General features: G+C 43.5%; 1 protein-coding gene across 2 annotated transcripts in view; it reads left to right on the top strand.

The window, feature by feature from the left end:
• Positions 1 to 24,146, top strand: part of LOC120032403 (ras and Rab interactor 2-like) — a 50,015-nt gene that overhangs the window by 650 nt on the left and 25,219 nt on the right. For both annotated transcript variants that reach the window (XM_038978482.1, XM_038978483.1), the window contains exons 2-6: positions 13,699 to 13,841; positions 15,262 to 15,354; positions 20,159 to 20,253; positions 20,716 to 20,914; positions 21,118 to 21,238. In XM_038978482.1, coding sequence (XP_038834410.1) covers positions 13,699 to 13,841; positions 15,262 to 15,354; positions 20,159 to 20,253; positions 20,716 to 20,914; positions 21,118 to 21,238 — 651 coding nt within the window. The remainder of the gene's footprint in view (positions 1 to 13,698; positions 13,842 to 15,261; positions 15,355 to 20,158; positions 20,254 to 20,715; positions 20,915 to 21,117; positions 21,239 to 24,146) is intronic.

The following is a 24,146-nucleotide window of genomic DNA, read 5'->3' as shown; positions in this document are numbered from 1 at the left end:
AACAGGGACGTGGATCTCCTTTGTTATTATTTCAACTTCTGATTGCTGCTTTAAATAGTGTTAAAATGATGAGGGTGTAACTCATAGCTGACAAAGTAATGTCCATATAGACAAACCCTTTCCACTCAGTGATATGCAAGTCTGGATGTGAGTTTTTATGAGGGGCCTGTAGTATCAAGTCAGACTTACTTGGAAAGTCCAAAGGGATGCATAATGTAGATTCATTCATTTGTACACATCAAGCAGTAACACATCTCTTAGTCTAGTGCTTTTCCAGTCTAAGAGTAATAACACTTGCACCAATTTCTCCTGGCACAAATAAGAATTCCTCCTGTCCAATGTGCTGTATTTGACTAGGTCTTATCTATAGACTTAACTCCACTTCTGAGTACAGTAGCCAACTTTAGTCATTCAGGGGTATGCTACTTGTTTGTCCTAGAGATTTGGAACAAGTTTAAAAGAAGCAGGAATATGTCTGGAACAGACATCAAACGGGGATTTTAGACCTTTTATTAGTCTGCTACGGTCATGTTCAGAGGTGTAGCTACTCTGACCGCGTTTGACCTGACCCGGTTCAGTTTGATGTGTTCAGATTTGCAGTACTTGCCCCTATACAAACATATCATCATATATCACTATCATATCCTCAAGTAAAAGTATGGAGGCAGTGTGCTCTCTCTCTCTCTCTCTCTCTCTCTCTCTCTCTCTCTCTCTCTCTCTCTCTCTCTCTCTCTCTCTCTCTCTCTCTCTCTCTCTCTCTCTCTCTCTCTCTCTATCTCTCTCTATCTCTCTCTATCTCTCTCTCTATCTCCCCTTGCTACTCTGTGAAGCGATAGTGGGCTTTCTTCCCATAGCTGTCCATTCAACTTTCCATCTTTCCATCCAAGAGGAGCGCATGGAAAACATTGGAGGACACATTGGCACAAACCTGTCTAGAGCTGAACATACAGAAAACATACCACAATCGACTGCATCTCCTGCAACCCCGTTGGCCAGCAATTGTTACCAGATGTTTGTCAATAATCATTTTTAGATCTTTTTTCCTGGTTAAAGTTCAAGGGAGAGAGATTTTGGCGGCTGGTGGGTTACGAGGATATGAATCAGCAGATAGGATTTTATTTTTTACAACTGGACAACAGGTTTTGACCATGGCTTGATTTTGTTAATATGGTAGTAGTCCCTTGTTTCCCATAGCCAGGCCCAGACCATGTCCTCATTGTAAGTTAAGCCAGATACTGTCTGTATCTCGTTCCAGGTGTTTTTTTTCCTTTGGAGGGGAGCATGGAAGGTTATTTTAGGAGCCAGGAGTCTTTGTTTTCTACTGTATAAACTACCTTGAGACTGAGACTTAAGTCTGATAACTGTTGGTCCAACAGGTGTTTGTGGATGTTGGACTGTAGACTTGTTTTGTGCACCAGAACCTTGATGTGTGACAGAGTAGTTACACATGTAGGTATACCGTCTGAAAGCTGCATGTCTAGGATGTATACAGGCTCTTAACAGCCTATGCATACCTGCTACGTCAACCTCTAGCGCCCTGACCCAAACAGGGCCGGCTACTGTAGTGTACAAAGGCCCTTCAAATATGATGAGCCGCTGGGCGTGGACCCCCTACTAAATAAATCATGTTTTTTGTGAGCCGCCAATTAAGTTCCTGAGAGCCACATGCAGCTCTCAAGCTTCGCAGTGCCTATCACTGGTGCAGAGGAAGACAGGCAGGTGCAAAGGCTATTTGCATATTGATGGAAAAATATAGGAAATACAGGATAGGAAAGAAAGAAAGATTGATCAAATTTTAACCCAACTTGTTCTGTAGGTATAATAAAACCAATATTTAATTTAGTAAAAAATAAATGGGTAAAAAAATTAAATAATAGTCCAGCAGTTGGCAAATATGTACAACAAAAGTATTGCACACAAGACACCTGTCTGATTCGAACCTGTCTGAGTGGACTAATCCATTGTGGAGGCCGCGGGGATGGCACACCAGTATCACCAGTAGTACATTTACAATTAATATCCATCATTTATCATCTACAATATGTGTTTGGTTACGGTAATTTCTGTTCATGCATTCAATATATCATTATTACTGTCTTACCGTTGTCATTGTAGGAGTGGACGCGTTGTTTGCAGAGCACACAACCTAGGCTACACTTGTGAGAATTTTGGGGGGGTTTATTTCATTCCATTTACGATTTGTCAATTTATTAATTGTCTTTTGTTTGGAATACTCCTGTCAATATTGAGTAAGGACGTGCACCTGATTACACATATAGAAGTAGGCCTAGGCTACCTGGCCTGCGCACAAAATTAGACTTATAAATGTTCCCATTAGGGGATCTGATGGTATTTCTAATTGTCTTAACTCACAACTCTCGGTCGACCAACAGCCTATCAACCAAACAATCGACCAGTCGACTAAATGGGGTCAGCCCTAATATATATAATGGCTATATAAACTCTGCGCCTCAAACAGCAAGTTAACAAAGTCTGTTTTTACATCCATCCAAGATTTATTTTATTCGGGGACAGCCCTACTATATATATATATATATATATTATTTACACTGACCCCTGGCGCCCCGTTGCGGACCACCGGGGGTCCCTGGACCTCAGTTTGAGAACCCCTGAACTAGAGCATTGGCTAAGTCAGAGGTTGCAAATGCGGTCTAGACACATTTCTCTGCCTTCTGAGGCGACACTGGAATATCCACGGTTTTGGAGTGGGTGATGTCACCAGGAAGCAGGCACTCAAGTTACAGCCGTGAGGATTGCGCCCTTTTGTTCCCCAAAGACATATCCCACTGAACGCTTTCACAGGATCAGACTGTACCGGTGGCGTTACTCCTGCACGGCATAGAAACACACACACACACACACACACACACACACACACACACACACACACACACACACACACACACACACACACACACACACACACACACACACACACACACACACACTTTCTGTCTAGGTTCAAACATCTTCAATATCACTGGTTTTCCTATTATGGCTTGAGGAAATGATTCTGTAACTGTATATTTAGGATTTATTACCCTGCCAGTTTTAAATTCATATTAAATCTCACTGTGGCCTACATAACTTTATAACTTTTATTTAACGTGTATTTAGCCAGGCAAGTCAATTAAGAACACATTCTTATTTACAATAACGGCCTGGCAAGAGGAAAAATACCTCCTGTTGGGACAAGGGCTGGGACACTACTGTGGATGTCCCAAAACTGGAGTTTTTGAATAATTTTTCCTCCATTTTCAAGGGGAACTAAAGTCATTGGAATTAAGAATCTGCCAGACAGAGAGAGTATTGGAGCGCTCAGCTGACCCTGAACTACTCTCCCTACATAATACTATATATTATGGCCTACTTTGGTTTCCTTTCAACACCACAGAGTGCTGGTGGGTTCAGTTTGAGGCCTAGTGGAAGGGTTTGGGTGGAGTCGCCATTTGTAACCAACATCCCTCTTGGTTTCTTGGCCTTGCTCCCTCCTTTCGTCTTTATCCATCTTTCCTCTCCCTCCCCCCATCTCTCTCTCCCTCCGCCCCATCCTTCCTGGTCTCCCAATCTCTGCTTCCCAGTGGCTAAGACATCTGAAGAGAGAGAGAGACATTACACATAATTCTTCTAAGTGGAGAACTACATCCTCGGTCTTCACCCTTATTTCTGGTTCTCGTTTAGTGGGGAGTGGCCCAGTGCTTTGAGTCATGTGACTCAATTCAGAATGTGCTAAAATAACTCCCAACTTTTCCGCTTGGTGTTGACCATAGAGCAGAAATCACAGAGTGGAAAGTAAGTTTTGATAGGGCGGTGGTGGCGGTGCCTGGTGCTTGCTGTAACAACAGATTAAGTTGAGGTGGCTGTGTTTATTTTGAGCTTGTATTCTCTCCATGTGTTTCTCCAGAGACCTCTGTTAATGCTGGTCATTGAAATTACAAAGTTTATCCTTCTAGTCACTGTAAACAACTACTACTGTAACAAGCAACATGCCTACTTGGTGGGCTATGTACTGCTATGCAATGTTGATTATAGTGTTGCCACGATACCAATATCGCAATACTAGGAAGTAAGGATGCAAAGGAAACAAAACATGAAGCGGAGTAAATTTCCTGAGGAGAACAGTCCTAATGTTGGAATCAAACAGCTTTATGTTGTCACCCAGAGTCATATTTGTTTCTTTCCCGAGCTATAACACACAATATTTTACAAAAGTAGGTTTTAAAGGACCATAGAGTTGATTGTTCTTCGTGTTTTTTTTTTCTGCCAAGGAAAATCCGGTGTCGTAGTATGGTGATACTGGTATCATGACAACACTAGTTCATGACTCTTTATAAGCTCCTATGCTCAGTCACTACATACCCCTCTGAGAGTAATATGGGTCTACAAAGCATCTCAGAGTAGGAACGCTGATCTAGGATCTGTCCGTATAATCTAGGATCTGTCCATATAATGGGATTCGTTATGATCTAAAGGAGAAAGGGATCTTGGCTAGCGAACGTCTCAGCTGCCTTCACGTAACTCAACGCGTGTTCTGCGGTCGTCTAAACCCACCACGTGTGTCTCCTTCAAGCAGAAAGTTGGCCGGCACAACAGAGTGACGACGTCTGGCGCTTAACGACACTTGTTTCTTTCCTTGGAAGACTAAAGTGTATTTTTTTTTTTTACTTCCTTTAAATAGTGCCAGGTTCTTCTTCCATCCCCTATCAGGCCAAAGTCATCATTCTTCTAGCTAGATTGTCTGGATAGTTTATGGAACCTCCTCAAGTATCTCTTTCTTTTCGTCTTTGTCTCTCCCTTCGTTGTTCTCTCTCCATTACAAAGCAATGGAATGCTCTGTAGCTACAGTATCTGTTGTTTAGCTTCAGTGTCTGTGTTTCATCTTTCCCTTCTTTCCCAACGTACAGTCTGTGTTTTCGGTGGTTCGTGCTTGTCATAACTGCACGTAAAGGTTCTATTAGGCTAAGTCTTCACAGTTCGTAAGGTGTGAACTTTCAACCCATGTAGGGCCTCAAGCTTTTTCTTAGGACTACAGTTAGTTATATTACGTAACCAACAGAGCTTGGGGACTTATAGGGCATCAACTAGGAACCTGTGACTCTAGTGTGAATCTCATTCCGCTCTGTTGCCTCCAGGTCTCTCACCCTATCCAGTATTACTCCTGGGCCATGTTCAGTAGGGAGAACATGTTGTGAAATTGGGAGATACTAGCTGAATTTTTCCAATCAGGACACATATTTTAGTTTTCCGTTGCAAATTTTTTTTCTACAGTGTAGCCTATTGAACACTACCTGTGATGTTCCTTCTCTCTCTGAATCTGCCCTGTTCCGCCTCTCTTTGTTGATATTTCTCTCTCTTGCTCTCACAGCAACAAGAGGCCGTTGCACTTCAGTGCTTTGTCATCTGGGTGGACAGAGGGGAAATGTATTATCTGTGACTAAGGCCTTGAAGGTTCTTGAAGAATCTGGCAGAGGATGAATAAAAATAGGAGGAGAAGAAGGGGAAAGGTTATCTTCACTGTATGTCTCAGACAGCTCTGACATTTCCCAGATCTCCCTTTAATTGCACGCTAATGTTTCAGCACCAAACATATGGGTCACTTAGCCTGATCCCAGATCTATTTGAGCTGTCTTGTCGACCTATGTTCATTGTAACACTAAAGAGTCTGTACAGATCTGGGACCAGGCTATGGGCCGCTTGGTTCATCTGGTCCTGCATCAACTCCTCCTTAACCAGACCCACATACAGAACAGAAAAGCTATCTCGCCATACGCAAACAGGATGGTCCGGAAAGTTCTTCCTGTCAGTCTTTGCTATGGGGCCAGCTCTGATTAACCTACTGTAACAGTACCTCTGCAGCTGAGGAATCCTCTTCAAGCTGCAGAGAAGCATGCCTTAAGTAAATAACTGATCTCTGTCTCTCTCCCCCTCTCTCTCTTAAATACACATGCACGCAGTCACACCCACTCCCTACGCTAAGGTTGCCTATGGTCTGAGCAGTAACAGGCCCCCCCCCCCCCCCCCCACATGGGAGCTGTGTTCTGTCAGTGTTCCAGGGTTGCTGTCTGTGTGTTTATCCAGCTGCCTGCTACCCCTCTTTATCTGTTATTACAGCGGGACCACTGCACAAGTGGTGTCATTTCACGCAGGATTTCACTCAGGCAGTATGATGGGCAACTCGGGTAAGGACACACGCAGTTTTAAGCAGTACTCTCTCTCTCTGTGTGTGTGTGTGTGTGTGTGTGTGTGTGTGTGTGTGTGTGTGTGTGTGTGTGTGTGTGTGTGTGTGTGTGTGTGTGTGTGTGTGTGTGTGTGTGTGTGTGTGTGTGTGTTCATGCGCGTATGTGTTATAAAGTTGAGGTGATAGCTTCAACAGGTCCCCATAAACCACAGAAGTGTCTTGAGAGTGACAACAGATTGAGTCTAGACCTTAACAGAATGGTTGGGTGTGAGGACTATTGTTTCTGTCTGTTTCTGTTGAGTTACTTTCTGCTGCTGTTGTTAGGCACCCAATAGGACATACTTTGTGCATTAGGCTGTCTGGGTTGGCTCTCTAATAAAAGTTGTTTCTCCATAAGTCTCGGGCTGGCAATGATAGAGGATGGAAATGTTCTTTAAATTAGTGTAGGAGTTGGCAGATGTTGGCAGACGTTGTGTCATGCCAATCCTTTGTGATAATGTAAACCATGGCCTGCTGCACACACACACACACACACACACACACACACACACACACACACACACACACACACACACACACACACACACACACACACACACACACACACACACACACACACACACACACACACACACACACACACACACACACACACACACACACACACACATAACATGTCAGAATAATGACTGATTAGGCTACTAGCTAGTCTTTAAACCTCTATGCGAGAGGAATTTTGCTGAAAATCACAGTTTTTTGAATGAGCAACAGGTATGTAATGTAGAAGGGAGTGCTTCTCTAGTTGTTTATATCTACATTCTCAAACCTCAATTAATGAAAGGTTACTTACGCACATGCGCACGCTCAAACACACACAAACACACACACACAAACACACACACACACACACACACACACACACACACACACACACACACACACACACACACACACACACACACACACACACACACACACACACACACACACACACACACACACAGACACACACACAGAGAGAGAGAGAGATTGGTCCTGTCTGTGGCACAGTGTGTCTCTGTGTTGCTGGATTGCAGTGCCAGGGGCCTGTCTGTGTTCCTGTGTGGAGTAACTCACTCAGATGGGTCTTTGTTAGTCTGCAGCTGAGGCGCACACACACTCACACACACTCACAGACACGGCCAATAACAACATTTCTCTGATTTGTGTGAATATCCTCTCTCTTTGATGACTATGATTATAAGCATGCATCACTTTGAAATGCTCTCTCTGAACTGGATGTCAACATTCTTGCCGTTGGATACAGTAGAGGCAATAGTCTAATAGTTTCCATCACCTGGATTCTCTCTGTTATTACTGTGCTCCAGATGAAAGTATATCTTTGTTATTACTGTGCTCCAGATGAAAGTATATCTCTGTTATTACTGTGCTCCAGATGAAAATGTATCTCTGTTATTACTGTGCTCCAGATGAAAGTATATCTCTGTTATTACTGTGCTCCAGATGAAAATGTATCTCTGTTATTACTGTGCTCCAGATGAAAGTATATCTCTGTTATTACTGTGCTCCAGATGAAAGTATATCTCTGTTATTAACACTTCTGATGTGGTGAGGTTCTCTCTTCCAGAGCTGGGTGTTGCCAAGGACCTCACCATGAGATATTATCACAATACGTAGGTGCCAATGCGATATGTGTTGCGATTCTATATGTATCCCGATTGATCCCGATTCTATATGTATTGCGATTCGATATTGCGATTCGTTGGTCCAAACATATTGCTCACCACACAATATGTCTGCTATAGACGGACAAGAGGGAGCCATGATAAAAACATGTTCTGATCAGTCATGGAAATAAACGTGCTGAAGACATGTTGGCTCACCATTTAAAAAAATATATATATTGTGGCCAAGCTATAGGAGGAGAAATACCAAAATGGTGGTGCAGGTACAGCTGACTAGTGCTAGCTAATGTTAACTACCTTTTTTTAGAGAATCAATTCTTGGGAGTCATAGAATCGATATAATATAGTCAAAATAATATTGTGATACTCTACCGTATCGATTTCTTCCCCATCCCTATGGTCTTGTTTGTCTACACTCTCGTCTAGTCTCTACCAAACTGAACCAGTGGAGTGAACATAATGACATTTCCACAGTTCATTCTGCCTGAGCTGATCTGCCACTGTACTCCGCACGGCTCCGGGGCTGTCTTCCTGTTAATCCCAATACCCAGCATGCAATGTGTGTCTCATGTTATGGTTTGTGACAGAGTGTTAACCCCAGATAGGTAGATTCCATTCATTTTAATGAGAGGTATGCGTACATAGTAGCCTACACACAGCAGTGCTACTGAGTTATTAGACTGTGGGAACACACATCAGAGGATATGAGAGTTGCTATAGGAACTAGAATCTTCATCAAATCAGACTGTTCCCAGAACAGGGAAAAGGGATATGTGGTGCAGACATTTGTTAGAGACACAGTCAGAACAGTAAGGACTGCTGTCCGGGAAATGTCCTCTGCAGCAGGTACTTAGTTGATGTTTTGTTTTAATTTTCTCTGCTAGTCGACGACGGCTCTCGTATCAAACCAGACTTTCCCCTTGTTAAAGACAGGCTATATTTTTATTGTACCTTTATTAAACCAGGTCGTCCCGTTCAGGTCAGAAGACTTCGTTCCCAATCCCCTTTCTGCTGACAAGACAACAGGTGGACCTTACGGCTACAACGTTTTCCCAGTTGGGTTTTACAACACACCATGGTTGGATTTATAGAGCCATTTCCCGAGAAAGTCCCTTGACAATGACCTGGCAGGGTGAAGGAGCATGTGTTCCTCCGTTATCACTGTGTTCCCCAGCCTAAATAAAACAGCCATGCAGGACTGGAGATAACCCCAATGTCCCTGTGAGCCAGTCAGGAAGCAGCAGGCCTGTACAACGACAGGCTTCCAGCCACAGACAGACGGACCAGCTGGGGATAGGGATGGACTGAAAGCGCCTTTCACTTCAGGTCCATGGTCAGGTTTCTTTAGAGTCTTTCACAATGGTAACGATAATCTCTGTATTCTAGTGTGGGAGGCTCATTCGAGAACAAATAGAAGACAGGGTTTCTGTTTGGAACGGGAGAACGCGGTGGAATGTTGAACGATGAGGACACACTTAAAAGCCTCCGTTACCCTGCACGCAACACCGTGCAGAACTGATGAATAAGTTCCCTATTAATTCTGCTGAACTCCAGCTGAGAATGTCTTAGCACAGAGACTCCTGCCAGTACTGCGCTATCTGACAGGAAACTAGGCCGTTCCATTGCTCTCCTCTGTTTCTTTTATTATCTTTTCTGGGGGATCACTTCCTTCCTGTTGGAGATGAAAGTGAATAGAACATCTTACTGAACTGCTGCCAGAGAGGGAAGAGAGGGAAGAGAGGGAGGAGAGGGAGGAGAGGGAGGAGAGGGAGGAGAGGGAAGGGAGGGAAGAGAGGGAGGAGAGGGAAGAGACAGGAGAGAGGGCAGGGGTCCTGCTAATGGCTTCAGCCTGGAATGGAGAGAGAGAGGGGGAGAGAGAGAGAGGGATGCACAACTGTCCCCTTTCATCTACAGCCTCCAATAACACCCCTCCACTATGCATACACATACACACTTTCATTCTCGCACATAAAGAAACACACAGACAAGCACACAGAAGAATAGTGTCTTGCAGCCCTAGGTGTGAGCATGCCTGGGGATGACGCAGGTTGACATTTATTGGGAAGAATTTTATCCTGGAGGCAGAACTGGGTTTTTCCCACTAGATGGGACAGCTGCAATGTCAAAATTGGCTATATTTTTTTAAAAATCTAAAATTAGCTTTTTGGTTTTAATTTTAGATTAGGGTTAAGCATTAGGGTTAGCAGTGGGGTACATCCATTTGAATTCAATCACTTTTTGACAGCACCCCTTTTCATTTGAACGAAACCTTCCATACATATTTGCCCATTGTGGAAGTGCTCAGAAAGTTTCGATTGAGATTTATATAATTTAAATCATAGATTATGGGTGTCATGATCATTGATGTCATTTCAATCACAGAAATATATTTCATAGAATGGACCTATCCCTTCAGACCACTGCAATTTAGCTGGTACACCATTGAAATGTACATTTAATTGACATTTGAACTTCTAATTCAAATCAAATCAAATGTTATTTGTCACATACACATGGTTAGCAGATGTTAATACGAGTGTAGCGAAATACTTGTGCTTCTAGTTCCGACAGTGCAGTAATTTCTAACAAGTCAACTAACAATTCTACAACAACAACCTAATACACACATATCTAAAGGGGTGAATGAGAATATGTACATATAAGTATATGGATGAGCAATGGCCGAACAGCATAGGCAAGATGCAATAGATGGTATAATTTTTAAAAATGTTGTATTTTTTTATTTAACCTTTATTTAACCAGGTAGGCAAGTTGAGAACAAGTTCTCATTTACAACTGCGACCTGGTCAAGATAAAGCAAAGCAATTCGACACGTACAACAACACAGTGTTACACATGGAGTAAAACAAACATACAGTCAATAATACAGTAGAAAAATAAGTCTATATACAATGTGAGCAAATGAGGTGAGATAAGGGAGGTAAATGCAAAAAAGGCCATGGCGGCGAAGTAAATACAATATAGCAAGTAAAACACTGGAATGGTAGATTTGTAGTGGAAGAATGTGCAAAGTACAAATGGAAATAAAAAATACAGTATATACATGTGATATGAGTAATGTAAGATATGTAAACATTATTAAAGTGGCATTATTTAAAGTGGCATTGTTTAAAGTGACTAATGATTATTAAAGTGGCCAGTGATTGGTTCTCAATGTAGGCAGCAGCCTTTCTGAGTTAGTGATTGCTGTTTAGCAGTCTTATGGCCTTGCGATAGAAGCTGTTTTTCAGTATTCCATGTTTGATGCACCTGTAGTGACCTCGCCTTCTGGATGGTAGCAGTGTGAACAGGCAGTGGCTCAGGTGGTTGATGTCCTTGATGATCCTTTTGGCCTTCCTGTGACATCAGATGCTGTAGCCGTCATGGGGGGCAGGTAGTTTGCCCCCGGTGATGCGTTATGCAGACCACACCACCCTCTGGAGAGCCTTGTGGTTGAGGGAGGTGTAGTTGCCGTACCAGGCTGTGATACAGCACGACAGGATGCTCCCGATTGTACATCTGTAAAAGTTTGTCAGGGTTTTGGGTGACAAGACAGCCTCCTGAGGTTGAAGAGGCACTGTTGCACCTTCACCACACTGTCTATGTGGGTGGACCATTTCAGTTTGTCTATGATGTGTACGCCGAGGAACTTAAAACTTTCTACCTTCTCCACTGCTGTCCCTTCGATGTGGATAGGGGAGTGCTCCATCTGCTGTTTCCTGAAGTCCACGATCATCTCCTTTGTTTTGTTGACGTTGAGTGAGAGGTTGTTTTTCTGACACCACACTCCGAGTGCCCTCACCTCCTCCCAGTAGCATGTCTTGTCATTGTTGTTAATAAAGCCCACTACTGTTGTGTCATCTGCAAACTTGATGATTGAGTTACTAATTACTACCACAAAGATGACCGCCGTCACCCACTGTCAAATGTCAACTAAAATAGTCATATCAATTCTATTGTCTATATTTCTATGATTTGAATAGGTTTCCTATGGAAGGTTTACACTAATAATTTAAAACAGCAGATATTCCCTTTCAAGACAACATTCTCTGATGTGTGGACCTCCAACCATCTTTGTGGTACTATTTGAAAGATCTAGAGGAAAAAGAAACACACACCTATTTAGGCAAGGTGCTGGCTAGCGGAGTGGAAAACATGAAAATAAAGGAGAGCCGCACTCTAAGAGCTCAGATGCAAAAAATGTAATGTCCAACGTTTCGACAGGCAAGCTGTATTCATCAGGGTTGGAAAGATAACATTTTTATTTGAATCCCATTTTAATACATTTATCAGCCAAAATATGACACCGTCCCTGTATTCAAGAGCATGTTGTGTCTCAACTGATGGCAGGTGTTACGGCTGTCCTCGCTGACAGAAGGTGGGGACCAAAACGCAGAGTGGTTAGTGTTCATTCTTTTAATGAAAATCAACAAAACACTTCAAAATACAAAAACAACCAACGTGACAAAACCGAAACCGTCCTGTGTGGCAACAAAAACCTCCACAGGAACAAACACCCACAAAACACAAGTGAAACCCAGGCTGCCTTAGTATGATTCTCAATCAGGGACAACGATTGACACCTGTCTCTGATTGAGAATCATACCAGGCCGAACACAAAATCCCAACATAGAAAATCAAACCTAGACCAACCCACCCAACTCACGCCCTGACCAACTAAAACAAATACATGACAAAGGAAAACAGGTCAGGAACGTGACAGCAGGCACAACACAAAAACCTCAGATGGTGTAAAATATGTTCTAAGCTACTGTCACGTTCGTCGTAACATTGAAGAGAGGAGGACCAAGGCGCAGCGTGATATAAATACATTCTACGTTTAATGACATGAAACGAAGAACACTTGACAAACTAACAAAACGAACGTGAAGCTATATAATGACAAGCGCAGACACAGGCAACTTACACATAGACAATAACCCACAAACTACCTAATGAATATGGCTGCCTAAATATGGTTCCCAATCAGAGACAACGATAGACAGCTGTCTCTAATTGAGAACCAATCTAGGCAACCATAGACATACATACACCTAGACTAGACACTGCCCCATAAACATACAAAACCCCTAGACAATACAAAACACATACATCCCCCATGTCACACCCTGACCTAACTAAAATAATAAAGAAAACAAAGATAACTAAGGCCAGGGCGTGACAGCTACACCATATGCGAATACGAAAAATCGGAGTTTACAAATATTTTGAAAATTGAGGTAAAACAAAATGACATGCAATGTTTAGTTTAAATCAAAAGGAATGCTGTCAAAAAGTGATTGAATTCAAATGGCTTTACCCAGTGTGGTTAAGCGCAGGGTTAAGGTTAGGGTTAGGTTTAAAATCAGACTTTATGACTTTATAGCTGTGCCAGCTAGTGACCATTCTGCAGAGCTGCCTCCAGAAGAATATTCATGACAAAACGCTAACCTGCGCAGATAAAATTGTTGATGAACGCCCTTGTTTGGTCTATGGGAGAGGAAATTAAAAGTTATTGTAACATCAAGGGTACATCAAGGTTCACTGGAAGACTGAAACAGGCCAAACAGCCTGTATTAACTTACTATGGGAAAAAGGAGAGGAATAACAATGTTGGAACCATGGCTGTAATTGCTGGAAAATAGATTAAATGAAAGGACATGGGGAAAAAGCTAGCTAGAGGGACAGAGAGAGGGAAGGAGTTTGATACTATCCTACTAGCCTCTACAATTTGTTGACTTGCTGTGGCCATAGATGGAATTTTCTCAAGTCTCACCACGGCTAATCTGTCTGTCTGTTTGTTTGACCCCGTAGGACTCCGGCCGACGTCAACACAGACGTCTAGACCTAAACACAGACGTCTATACCTAAGCATGGCTGCTACGCTGCCATCTACACTGCACTCTGCGCTGCCCAGACCAGACTGTCATATGGACAGGAGCTGGGGCTTCTTTAAGGTAAGTTAAGCTTACTCTTGTTAGAGAGAGTACAAAGACAAGAGAGAAAGGGACGAGATAAGACGAGGGGATGTAGGTGATGATATTACATTAGAGAGACAGAGAGAGTTTCATACTGTCCTGGTAGAGCTTATAAGAAGAAGAACAACAATTCCCTGTCTGCTCTCTCAATGTGTCCAGAAACGGAATTTCCATCAGCCCCACCACCAACTGTATGTGTTCGTGCTTGACTCCATATACACTCTCAGAAAAAAAGTACTGAATTGTACTTAAAGTGTACAAACGCTTGTCACTGTAGTGGTACCCTGTAAGGTATGTCCACTGTTCCATTATTTGTAGGTTTGTAATTGTAGTCTTGCAGTTTGTATCTTAAAAGAGACAACATATAGAAATCTGCCTTTTTAAGGTACCACCACAGTGACAAAGTCATTTGTTCAGGACAGATGGCAAAAATGTACCACTTCTCTATACCAAGGCCCTCATGTGTACACGCCTCTCCGCCATCCCACTTTTGACACCAATTTAGCGAATTTGGTGGGCTGTGCCGACCGGGATTCAAACCTGCGTCCAGCAACTGCCAAGCCAACACCTTAACCAGTAAGCCAAGAGATACCTATTGATAAGGTCGCTCAGTGTTTGGTTAAGGTTGCTCCAATATTAATTACAGCTCTTTATTGTCGCATGCGTTCATGTTGCCTTTATAAAGACTTCAGAACTGGCAGCGGACATGATCACACTTGAACTAACATAACCACAGACCACTTAAACTTGTACAACGTTTCAAAATCACGGGTGGCCAAAAATAACTAAGCCATACCTCTGATGATTGTATAAAAATGTACCATTATACTAGATTATCCGCACATGTACCCTAAAAGGTACCATTATACTAGATTATCCACACATGTACCCTAAAAGGTACCGTTATACTAGATTATCCACACATGTACCCTAAAAGTTACCACTATACTAGATTATCCGCACATGTACCCTAAAAGGTACCATTATACTAGATTATCCGCACATGTACCCTAAAAGGTACCATTATACTAGATTATCCGCACATGTACCCTAAAAGGTACCATTATACTAGATTATCCGCACATGTACCTTAAAAGGTACCATTATACTAGATTATCCGCACATGTACCCTAAAAGTTACCATTATACTAGATTATCCGCACATGTACCCTAAAAGTTACCACTATACTAGATTATCCGCACATGTACCCTAAAATGAACCATTATACTAGATTATCCACACATGTACCCTAAAAGGTACCATTATACTAGATTATCCACACATGTACCTTAAAAGGTACCGAACAGTGCCATGTGAGCTCATATGTGTACCTCTGAAGGTACATACCCCAGGGAAAAATACTGTACCCTAACCGTACCCTTTTCTCTGAGAGTGCAGGACTCAGACGGACTCACAGACTCAGACCTAAGCATGTCTGCTACGCTGCCCAGACCAGACTGTCATACGGACAGGAGAGGAAGCTTCTTTAAGGTAAGTTAAGTCTACTCTTCAGTTTATTCTTTAGCTTACTTTTGTTCCAAGGTTTATCTTGTGTTGCCACATAGTGTAATAGCGCTCAAGTTGAGGACAGATGGAGAGTGTGAGGATTGAAGAATGCCTGCTGCAGTCGTTGGAATCATGACAAATGCATACACATAAAAGACACACACACACACACACACACACACACACACACACACACACACACACACACACACACACACACACACACACACACACACACACACACACACACACACACACCATGGAGTAGTTGTCAGCCCTTTATGCAGCCTCTGGTTAAACCCTTTCAGGACGTTGTTTTAGGAACACGGTCTATTCCTAGAGACATAATGAGCACGGTCCGTCTTAGTTTCATGCTGCTGTTTCTTCCATCAGTATCCTGTCCCGTCATCTCTCCCTCTAGTCAGACCACACTAACTGCCTCTGAGAGTTATCCAATCGTCCTGTCATAATCGTTCTGTTATCCAATCTTCATGACTGCAGTGTGCTATCCGCGAAATATCCGGTAATAGAGGGATGCCTTCTACTGTAACTGTTGTATATTTAGCCATATACTGTTGCTTAAGTTGATAACGTTTACACAAGGTGTCTACAGTAAATAGAGAATTGAGACGAGGTTATGGATGTGTGCAATGTAAAGAGTTACGGAGGTTTACGGAGTAAATGGATAAACTGACAGATAGACGTGAGATTGTACTGTCTCTTCTTATCTCTTTTCTCCCTCTGTCTCTCCATCCGCTCTCTCTCTCTCTCTCTGTTTCCCCGTCACCCCCGCTCTCTCTCTCTCTCTCTCTCTCTCTCTCTCTGTTTCCCCGTCACCCCCGTTCTCTCTCTCTCTCTCTCTCTCTTTCTCCCTCTGTCTCTCCATCCCGTCTCTCTCTCTCTCTTTCTCCCTCTCTCCACTCTTCCTAGCCCCAGTGAAAGCGCTCTCTGTAGGTCAAAACAGCATAGTTTCCCCTTGACTCCATCATCATGGCTTTAACTTCAGCCCATGCAGAGAATCGCTTACCTCCGAATCTGCACTCATTAAAGAGCTAGAATTAATGACGACATTGTTGTTGGACACAGCCCTCCTGAGAGAGAGAAAGACTGGGTGGAAAGAGAAAGAGAGTGAGAGAGGGAAAAAGCGTTGTATCCAACGCGATGTGATTGATAAAAATGGGAAAAGAAGAGACAGAAAGAGGAGGATGAAGAGTAAGAGAGAAAGATAGATCAAGAGAGAGAGGGAAGGATATGTGTTATTTTTCCTCAGCATTTTCCTGGGCACCAGTAGTTTCAACCTCCCCAGGAAGGAGTGGTCCACCCTCAATAGGTTCAGGACTGTCCACAGGCCCATGCCTCGCCAAATCAAATGTTATTAGTCACATGTGCCGAATACAACAAGACTTACATTGAAATGCAATGCAGTTTAAAAAATAAGAATTAGAATTAAAAGGAACAAGTAACTAAAGAGCAGCAGTAATATAACAATAGCAAGACTACAGTATATAAAGGGGGTACCGGTACAGAGTCGACTATGCACAGAGTCGACTATGCAGAGATAATGACAGAGAGTAGCAGCGGTGTAAAAGAGGGGGCGGTGCAAATAGTCTGGGTAGCCATTTGATTAGATGTTCAGGATTCTTATGGGTTGGGGGAAGAAGCTGTTTAGAAGCCTCTTGGACCTAGACTTGGAGCTCCGGTACCGCTTACCGTGCGGTAGCAGAAAGAACAGTCTAAGACTAGGGTGGCTGGAGTCTTTGAACATTTTTAGGTCCTTCCTCTGACACCGCCTGGTATAGAGGTCCTGGATGGCAGGAAGCTTGGCCCCAGTGATGTACTGGGCCGTACGCACTACCCTCTGTAGTGCCTTGCGGTTGGAGGCCAGGCAGTTGCCATACCAGGCAGTGATGCAAACAGTCAGTATGCTCTCGATGGTGCAGCTGTAGAACCTTTTGAGGATCTGAGGACCCATGCCAAATCTTTTCAGTCTCCTGAGGGGGAATAGGTTTTGTCATGCCCTCTTCACCACTGTCTAGGTGTGCTTGGATCATGTTAGTTTGTTGGTGATGTGGACACCAAGGAACTTGAAGCTCTCAACCTGCTCCACTACAGCCCCGTCGATGAGAATGGGGGCGTGCTCTGTCCTCCTTTTCCTGCAGTCCACAATCATCTCCTTTGTCTTGATCACGTTGAGGGAGAGGTTGTTGTCCTGGCACCACATGGCCAGGTCTCTGACCTCCTCCCTATAGGCTGTCTCGTTGTTGTTGGTGATCAGGATCACTGTTGTGTCATCGGCAAATGTAATGATGGTGTTGGTGTCGTGCCTGCCTGTGCAGTCATGGGTAAACAGGGAGTACAGGAGGGGACTGAGTACGCACCCCTGAGGGGCCCCTGTGTTGAGGATTAGCATGGCAGATGTGTTGCTCCCTACCCTTAGCACCTGGGGGCGGCCCGTCAGGAAGTCCAGGATCCAGTTGCAGAGGGAGGTGTTTAGTCCCAGGGTCCTTAGCTTATTGATGAGCTTTGAGGGCACTATGGTGTTGAACGCTGAGGTGTAGTCAATGAATAGCTTTTTCACATAGATGTTCCTTTTGTCCAAGTGGGAAAGGGCAGTGTGGAGTGCAATAGAGATTGCATCATCTGTGGATCTGTTAGGGCGGTATGCAAATTGGAGCGGGTCTAGGGTTTCTGGGATCATGGTATTGATGTGAGTCATGAAAGCACTTGATATGAGCCTTCCAAAGCACCTCATGGCTACAGAGGCATTAAGCAAGCCCCCCATGTGCCTGTGAGGTGGAGCAAACCATGCACCACATTTTTGAAGTCTGTCAAATTTACAAACCCAGTGGAGGTCTACTCACCGTCAACACAGCAGGACCGGAAGCAATCGCTTGGCTAAGGGACTTTGCTTTCGCTAAATAAAATATATAAGTGGGTCCTCTATAAAAGTCATTGGGTTGAAACAGGGCCTGTGTTGATGCTGCCATTTACTTCCATAGCAGGGCACTATGCCCAGAGTAGATCATTGAAGACCTTTCATAATACATGTGTTAATTTGACCTCATTTTCTGGCAGAGGGGTCTCTCTCACCCTCTCTCCCTGTCTAATTTTCTTTCAGACTCTCTTGTTCTTTCTCTGTCTCTCTCTCTCTTTCCCTCTTTCTTTTTCTCTCCCTCTCTGTTTGTCTCTCTCTCTTTCAGACACTGTCGTTCTTTGTCTTTCTCTGTCTCTCTCTCCCTCTCTCTTTGTCTCTCTCTTCAGTTTAGAACTATACTCAGCTCTGTCTTTGCTGACTAACGTTGTAAAAGAAGTCAGACCACCAGAGACAGAGACAGAGCTGGCTCCACATAGTCCCTGGTGTAGTGTAGTAACAGCGGGAACCAGTGGTCTGTGGTTAGTGGTTACAGTGGTCTGGACTGTGCAGCTATGGGGAGTGGAATAGATTAGCTGATCTAAGGTCAATTTTGTGTTTTCCCCACAAATCGTTCATGATAGGTTTGGGAAACAGTAAGCTGATCCTAGATCTGTGACTATTGGCGACTTCTACTCAGAACAAACGATTAGGGGGTCTGTGGTGTGGGAAATATTTCCACCTAGTGGTCAGATTATGTAACACAGTTTTGTAAGAACCTACAGGCTTCCCTTCTTTCCTTGTCTCCTTACCTTCATATTCACTTATGTAGAAACACAAACTAGTGAGAGAAACACCTTAAAAGCATACTTGTCCTGAAAGGAGGAATTGAGACAAGGAGAGAAAGCCTCTTAAGACTATTGATATGCACCCATGGTGTCAAACCCTAGAAATATAGTTTGACAAGCAACAACATATTTCGTTTTGTTGTCATCGTAGACCAATGGGGGGGGGCAGATTTATCTTCACTATGGAAATAGCCTGTCAGATAAGATGGAGGTTTATCCATCAAACACTGTTGGCCTGAGTCACTTCCTCCTTCCTCTGTGTCCCTCTCTTTGACTGCATCCCAAATGGCACCCTATTCCCTATGTAGTGGGGAAAAAGAGTCCATTGGACTTTGGTCAAAAGTAGTACACTACATAGGGAATAGGGTGTCATTTTGGGACGCACCTTGTGTTAGCATAGCTAGCTATCATCCAGATGTTTACGCTTCCCTAGATAAGGATTAGATTAGGAGACGTTTAGCCTTGTTAACTAACGTGTTTATTGTATCTGTGAGAGATAGAGAGATTGTTTGTGTGTGTGTGTTTGTGTGTGTGTGTGTGTGTGTGTGTGTGTGTGTGTGTGTGTGTGTGTGTGTGTGTGTGTGTGTGTGTGTGTGTGTGTGCGTGCGTGCGTGCGTGCGTGCGTGCGTGCGTGCGTGCGTGCGTGCGTGCGTGCGTGCGTGCGTGCGTGCGTGTGTTTACTGTCAGTAGTATGCATGTGTGTGTGTGGGGGGGGGTTGTCTCTGTGTTTCCTGTCCCAAGGAGGGAAGTGAGGTATACACAGGAAAAGTGACTAACCATTTCCTTGCTCCTGGCTTTCTCATGTTGTGCCTCCCTATCTGTTTGTGAGGGACACTTCTCCATTTGCTCTCTCTCTCTCTACCTCTCTCTTTTCGTTCTACTTTCAACCTTTCTCAATGTCTGTTTTCATTCTTTACCTCTACCTTGATCACTCTATCTCTCTCTCCATCTTACTCACAAAATCTGTTTCGTTTGCTCTCACTTTCTCACTCTCTCCTCCTTCTCTCCCTCTGTCTCTGACCTAGTCCCTCTCTCCTTCTCCCATGTACAGTCGTTCACTCCCTCTCTTTCTCTCCTCCTCTGTGTGTAGCTGATAGACACGTTTGCGTTGGAGATAGGGGAGCTGAAGCAAGAGATGGTCCAGACCTCCCCAACAGAGGACAGGGACCCTATGGTTCTACAGGGGTAAGTCCAATCCTCCTCTCCTCCTTTCATCCTCTTCTTCTTGCTTCTTTATCTTATTAGGACTCTTAGTACACATTTTTGTCAATGTTTGAGTATAAGGTGTTGTGATTTGTTTCAACAATGTAGTTGAATAGAGTAACAACACAGACATTTAGTGATGGGGAGACTTGAGTGAGGCAAAAGAAAGGGATAGTAGACTACATTTTTTTGCGTCGCTATTCACATCCTAGATGGTTCTTTGTGGGACCCTGCATCATGTACTCTTTCACCAGAAGATGGAGACAGTGCCTTATTTTCTCTCTTCTCTCTCTCTCTCTCTCTCTCTCTCTCTCTCTCTCTCTCTCTCTCTCTCTCTCTCTCTCTCTCTCTCTCTCTCTCTCTCTCTCTCTCTCTCTCTCTCTCTCACACACACTCACACATTCTCTCTCTCTCTCTCTCTCTCTCCCTTTCTTTCTCTATCAGGTTGGAGAGGGAGGTGAGCGGAGTTTATCTCCAGTCCTCGCCCTGCGCTGGCACCAGTGGTGAAAGGGATTCTGGGTACGACTCCCTGCGTAGGCGGATGAGCGTGCTGGACAGACTGAGGCACACGCATCCCGTGTGGCTACTGCTCACGCTCAGTGACACGGAGGCCACACGTATACTGCTGCAGCAGCCTCCAGGGGTGAGAGGGTCACGGTTCAAGAGTCATAAGGTCACAGTATGACCTTTGTTATTGTCGGGCTTGTACATTATAATTTTAGAATACGAACAGAAAAGGTGATTAAAGTTGATGGACAGGTGTGAACATGTGGATTAGGGATGTCACTGATGTGACTCTTTGAAAGGTCAACCCTTAATGAACCTGTCTGTCTCTCTCCTGTCCAGGTATTCCTGGTGAGGAAGTCATGCACTCTTCAGAGGAAAGTTCTGTCTCTAAGGGTCAGTGATGATGACGCCTCAGGAGGAGCCAGCGTCTGTGACTTCCCTGTCAGAGAGAGTCAGTACAGTGAGTGTCATAATGGAACAGCGCGCAGCCTATTTATTTTGTTTACTAAACCTCTATTCATCCAGCAGTGACGTCCCAAAGCCTAGCTAACACTCCTGATTGGCTATAGTACAACACACAACCTAGTCATTAAATTCAATTAATTTAACCTTTATTTATCCTAACATTCCAGTTAAGAAAAAAAATTGTATTTAGAATGACGGCCCGGCCTAGTACCTAAACCAAATGATGAATTGTCTTTTGCAAATTGAGTGTTTACTTATTGCACATTTAGCTACTGTACATAGTTTACCCCATAGTTTTGAAAGAAAAGCACATTTTTTGTCAATTAAAATAACATCAAACTGATCAGAAATACAGTGTAGACATTGTTAATGTTGTAAATGACTATTGTAGCTGGAAACTGCAGTTTTTTTATGAAACATCTACATAGGCGTACAGAGGCCCATTATCAGCAACCATCACTCCTGTGTTCCAATGGCACGTTGTGTTAGCTAATCCAAGTTGATCATTTTAAAAGGCTAACTGATCATTAGAAAACCCTTTTGCAATTATGTTAGCACAGCTGAAAACTGTTGTTCTGATTAAAGAAGCAATTCAACTGTCTTTCTTTAGACTAGTTGAGTATCTGGAGAATCAGCATTTGTGGGTTCGATTACAGGCTCAAAATGGCCAGAAACAAAAACTTTCTTCTGGAACTCATCAGTCTATTCTTGTTCTGAGAAATGAAGGCTATTCCATGCGAGAAATTGCCAAGAAACTGAAGATCTCGTACAAGGCTGTGTACTATTCCTTTCTCAGAACAGGGCAAACTGGCTCTAACCAGAATAGAAAGAGGAGTGGGAAGCCCCGGTGCACAACTGAGCAAGAGGACAAGTACATTAGAGTGTCTCACAAGAAACAGATGCCTCACAAGTCCTCAACTGGCAGCTTCATTAAATAGTACCTGCAAAACACCAGTCTCAACGTCAACAGTGAAGAGGCGACTCCGGGATGCTGGCCTTCTAGGCAGAGTTGCAAAGAAAAAGCCATATCTCAGACTGGCCAATAAAAAGATAAGATTAAGATGGGCAAAAGAACACAGACACTGGACAGAGGAAGATTGGATAAAAGTGTTATGGACAGACTAATCTAAGTTTGAGGTGTTCGGATCACAAAGAAGAGTATTCGTGAGACGCAGAAAAAATGAAAAGATGCTGGAGGAGTGCTTGACGCCATCTGTCAAGCATGGTGGAGGCAATGTGATGGTCTGGGGGTGCTATGGTGGTGGTAAAGTGGGAGATTTGTACAGGGTAAAAGGGATCTTGAAGAAGGAAGGCTATCACTCCATTTTGCAACGCCATGCCATACCCTGTGGACGGCGCTTAATTGGAGCCAATTTCCTCCTACAACAAGACAATGACCCAAAGCACAGCTCCAAACTATGCAATAACTATTTAGGGAAGAAGCAGTCAGCTGGTATTCTGTCTATAATGGAGTGGCCAGCACAGTCACCGGATCTCAACCCTATTGAGCTGTTGTGGGAGCAGCTTGACCGTATGGTACGTGAGAAGTGCCCATCAAGCCAATCCAACTTGTGGGAGGTACTTCAGGAATCATGGGGTGAAATCTCTTCAGATTACCTCAACAAATTGACAACAAGAATGCCAAAGGTCTGCAAGGCTGTAATTGCTGCGAATGGAGGATTCTTTGACGAAAGCGAAGTTTGAAGGACACAATTATTATTTAAATTAAAAATCATTATTTATAGTCATCGTCTTGACTATGTTTCCTATTCATTTTGCAACTCATTTCATGTATGTTTTCATGGAAAACAAGGACATTTCTAAGTGACCCCAAACATTTGAACGGTAGTGTACCTTTAACCATGTCACATCCTGCCTTTACCTCAAAACTCTCTCTCTCTCACACACACACACACACACACACACACACACACACACACACACACACACACACACACACACACACACACACACACACACACAATCACACACACACACACACACACACACACTCTCGTTTATGTTTGCGTTCCATAGATGATTCCTTTGACTTGTTTCACGCTTCCACCACTGCTGAAAAATGTGACTCTCACATTGCTCAAAGGGCTAATCTTGATTATAAAACAGTGATGCCTTGACACAGACACACTGTATTTATTGCAGGGAAAATCTCATGTAGCGTTTGGCTATTATCTATTGGGTGTGTTCTCTTTCCAGAGACATGTACAGTTCTGGTACTTTACTGCACCGTTGGGGTTACAACAAAACAACTTCATGAGTAATGGGATAGTAATAGTGCCAGGGAATGATGACATACCAGGTGAATGATGACATACCAGGTGAATGATGACATATCAGATGAATGATGACATACCAGGGGAATGATGACATACCAGGTGAATGATGACATACCAGGTGAATGATGACATACCAGATGAATGATGACATACCAGGTGAATGATAACATACCAGGGGAATGATGACATACCAGGGGAATGATGACATACCAGATGAATGATGACATACCAGGGGAATGATGACATACCAGATGAATGATGACATACCAGGGGAATGATGACATACCAGATGAATGATGACATACCAGATGAATGATGACATACCAGATGAATGATAACATACCAGGGGAATGATGACATACCAGATGAATGATGACATACCAGATGAATGATGACATACCAGGTGAATGATGACATACCAGGTGAATGATGACATACCAGGTGAATGATGACATACCAGATGAATGATGACATACCAGGTGAATGATGACATACCAGGTGAATGATGACATACCAGATGAATGATGACATACCAGGTGAATGATAACATACCAGGGGAATGATGACATACCAGGGGAATGATGACATACCAGGTGAATGATGAGA

Source organism: Salvelinus namaycush, chromosome 39 (genome assembly GCF_016432855.1).
Source record: "Salvelinus namaycush isolate Seneca chromosome 39, SaNama_1.0, whole genome shotgun sequence".
NCBI lineage: Eukaryota > Metazoa > Chordata > Actinopteri > Salmoniformes > Salmonidae > Salvelinus > Salvelinus namaycush.
Note: the sequence above shows the minus strand (reverse complement) of the source record. Positions and strands in the feature narration are given on the sequence as shown.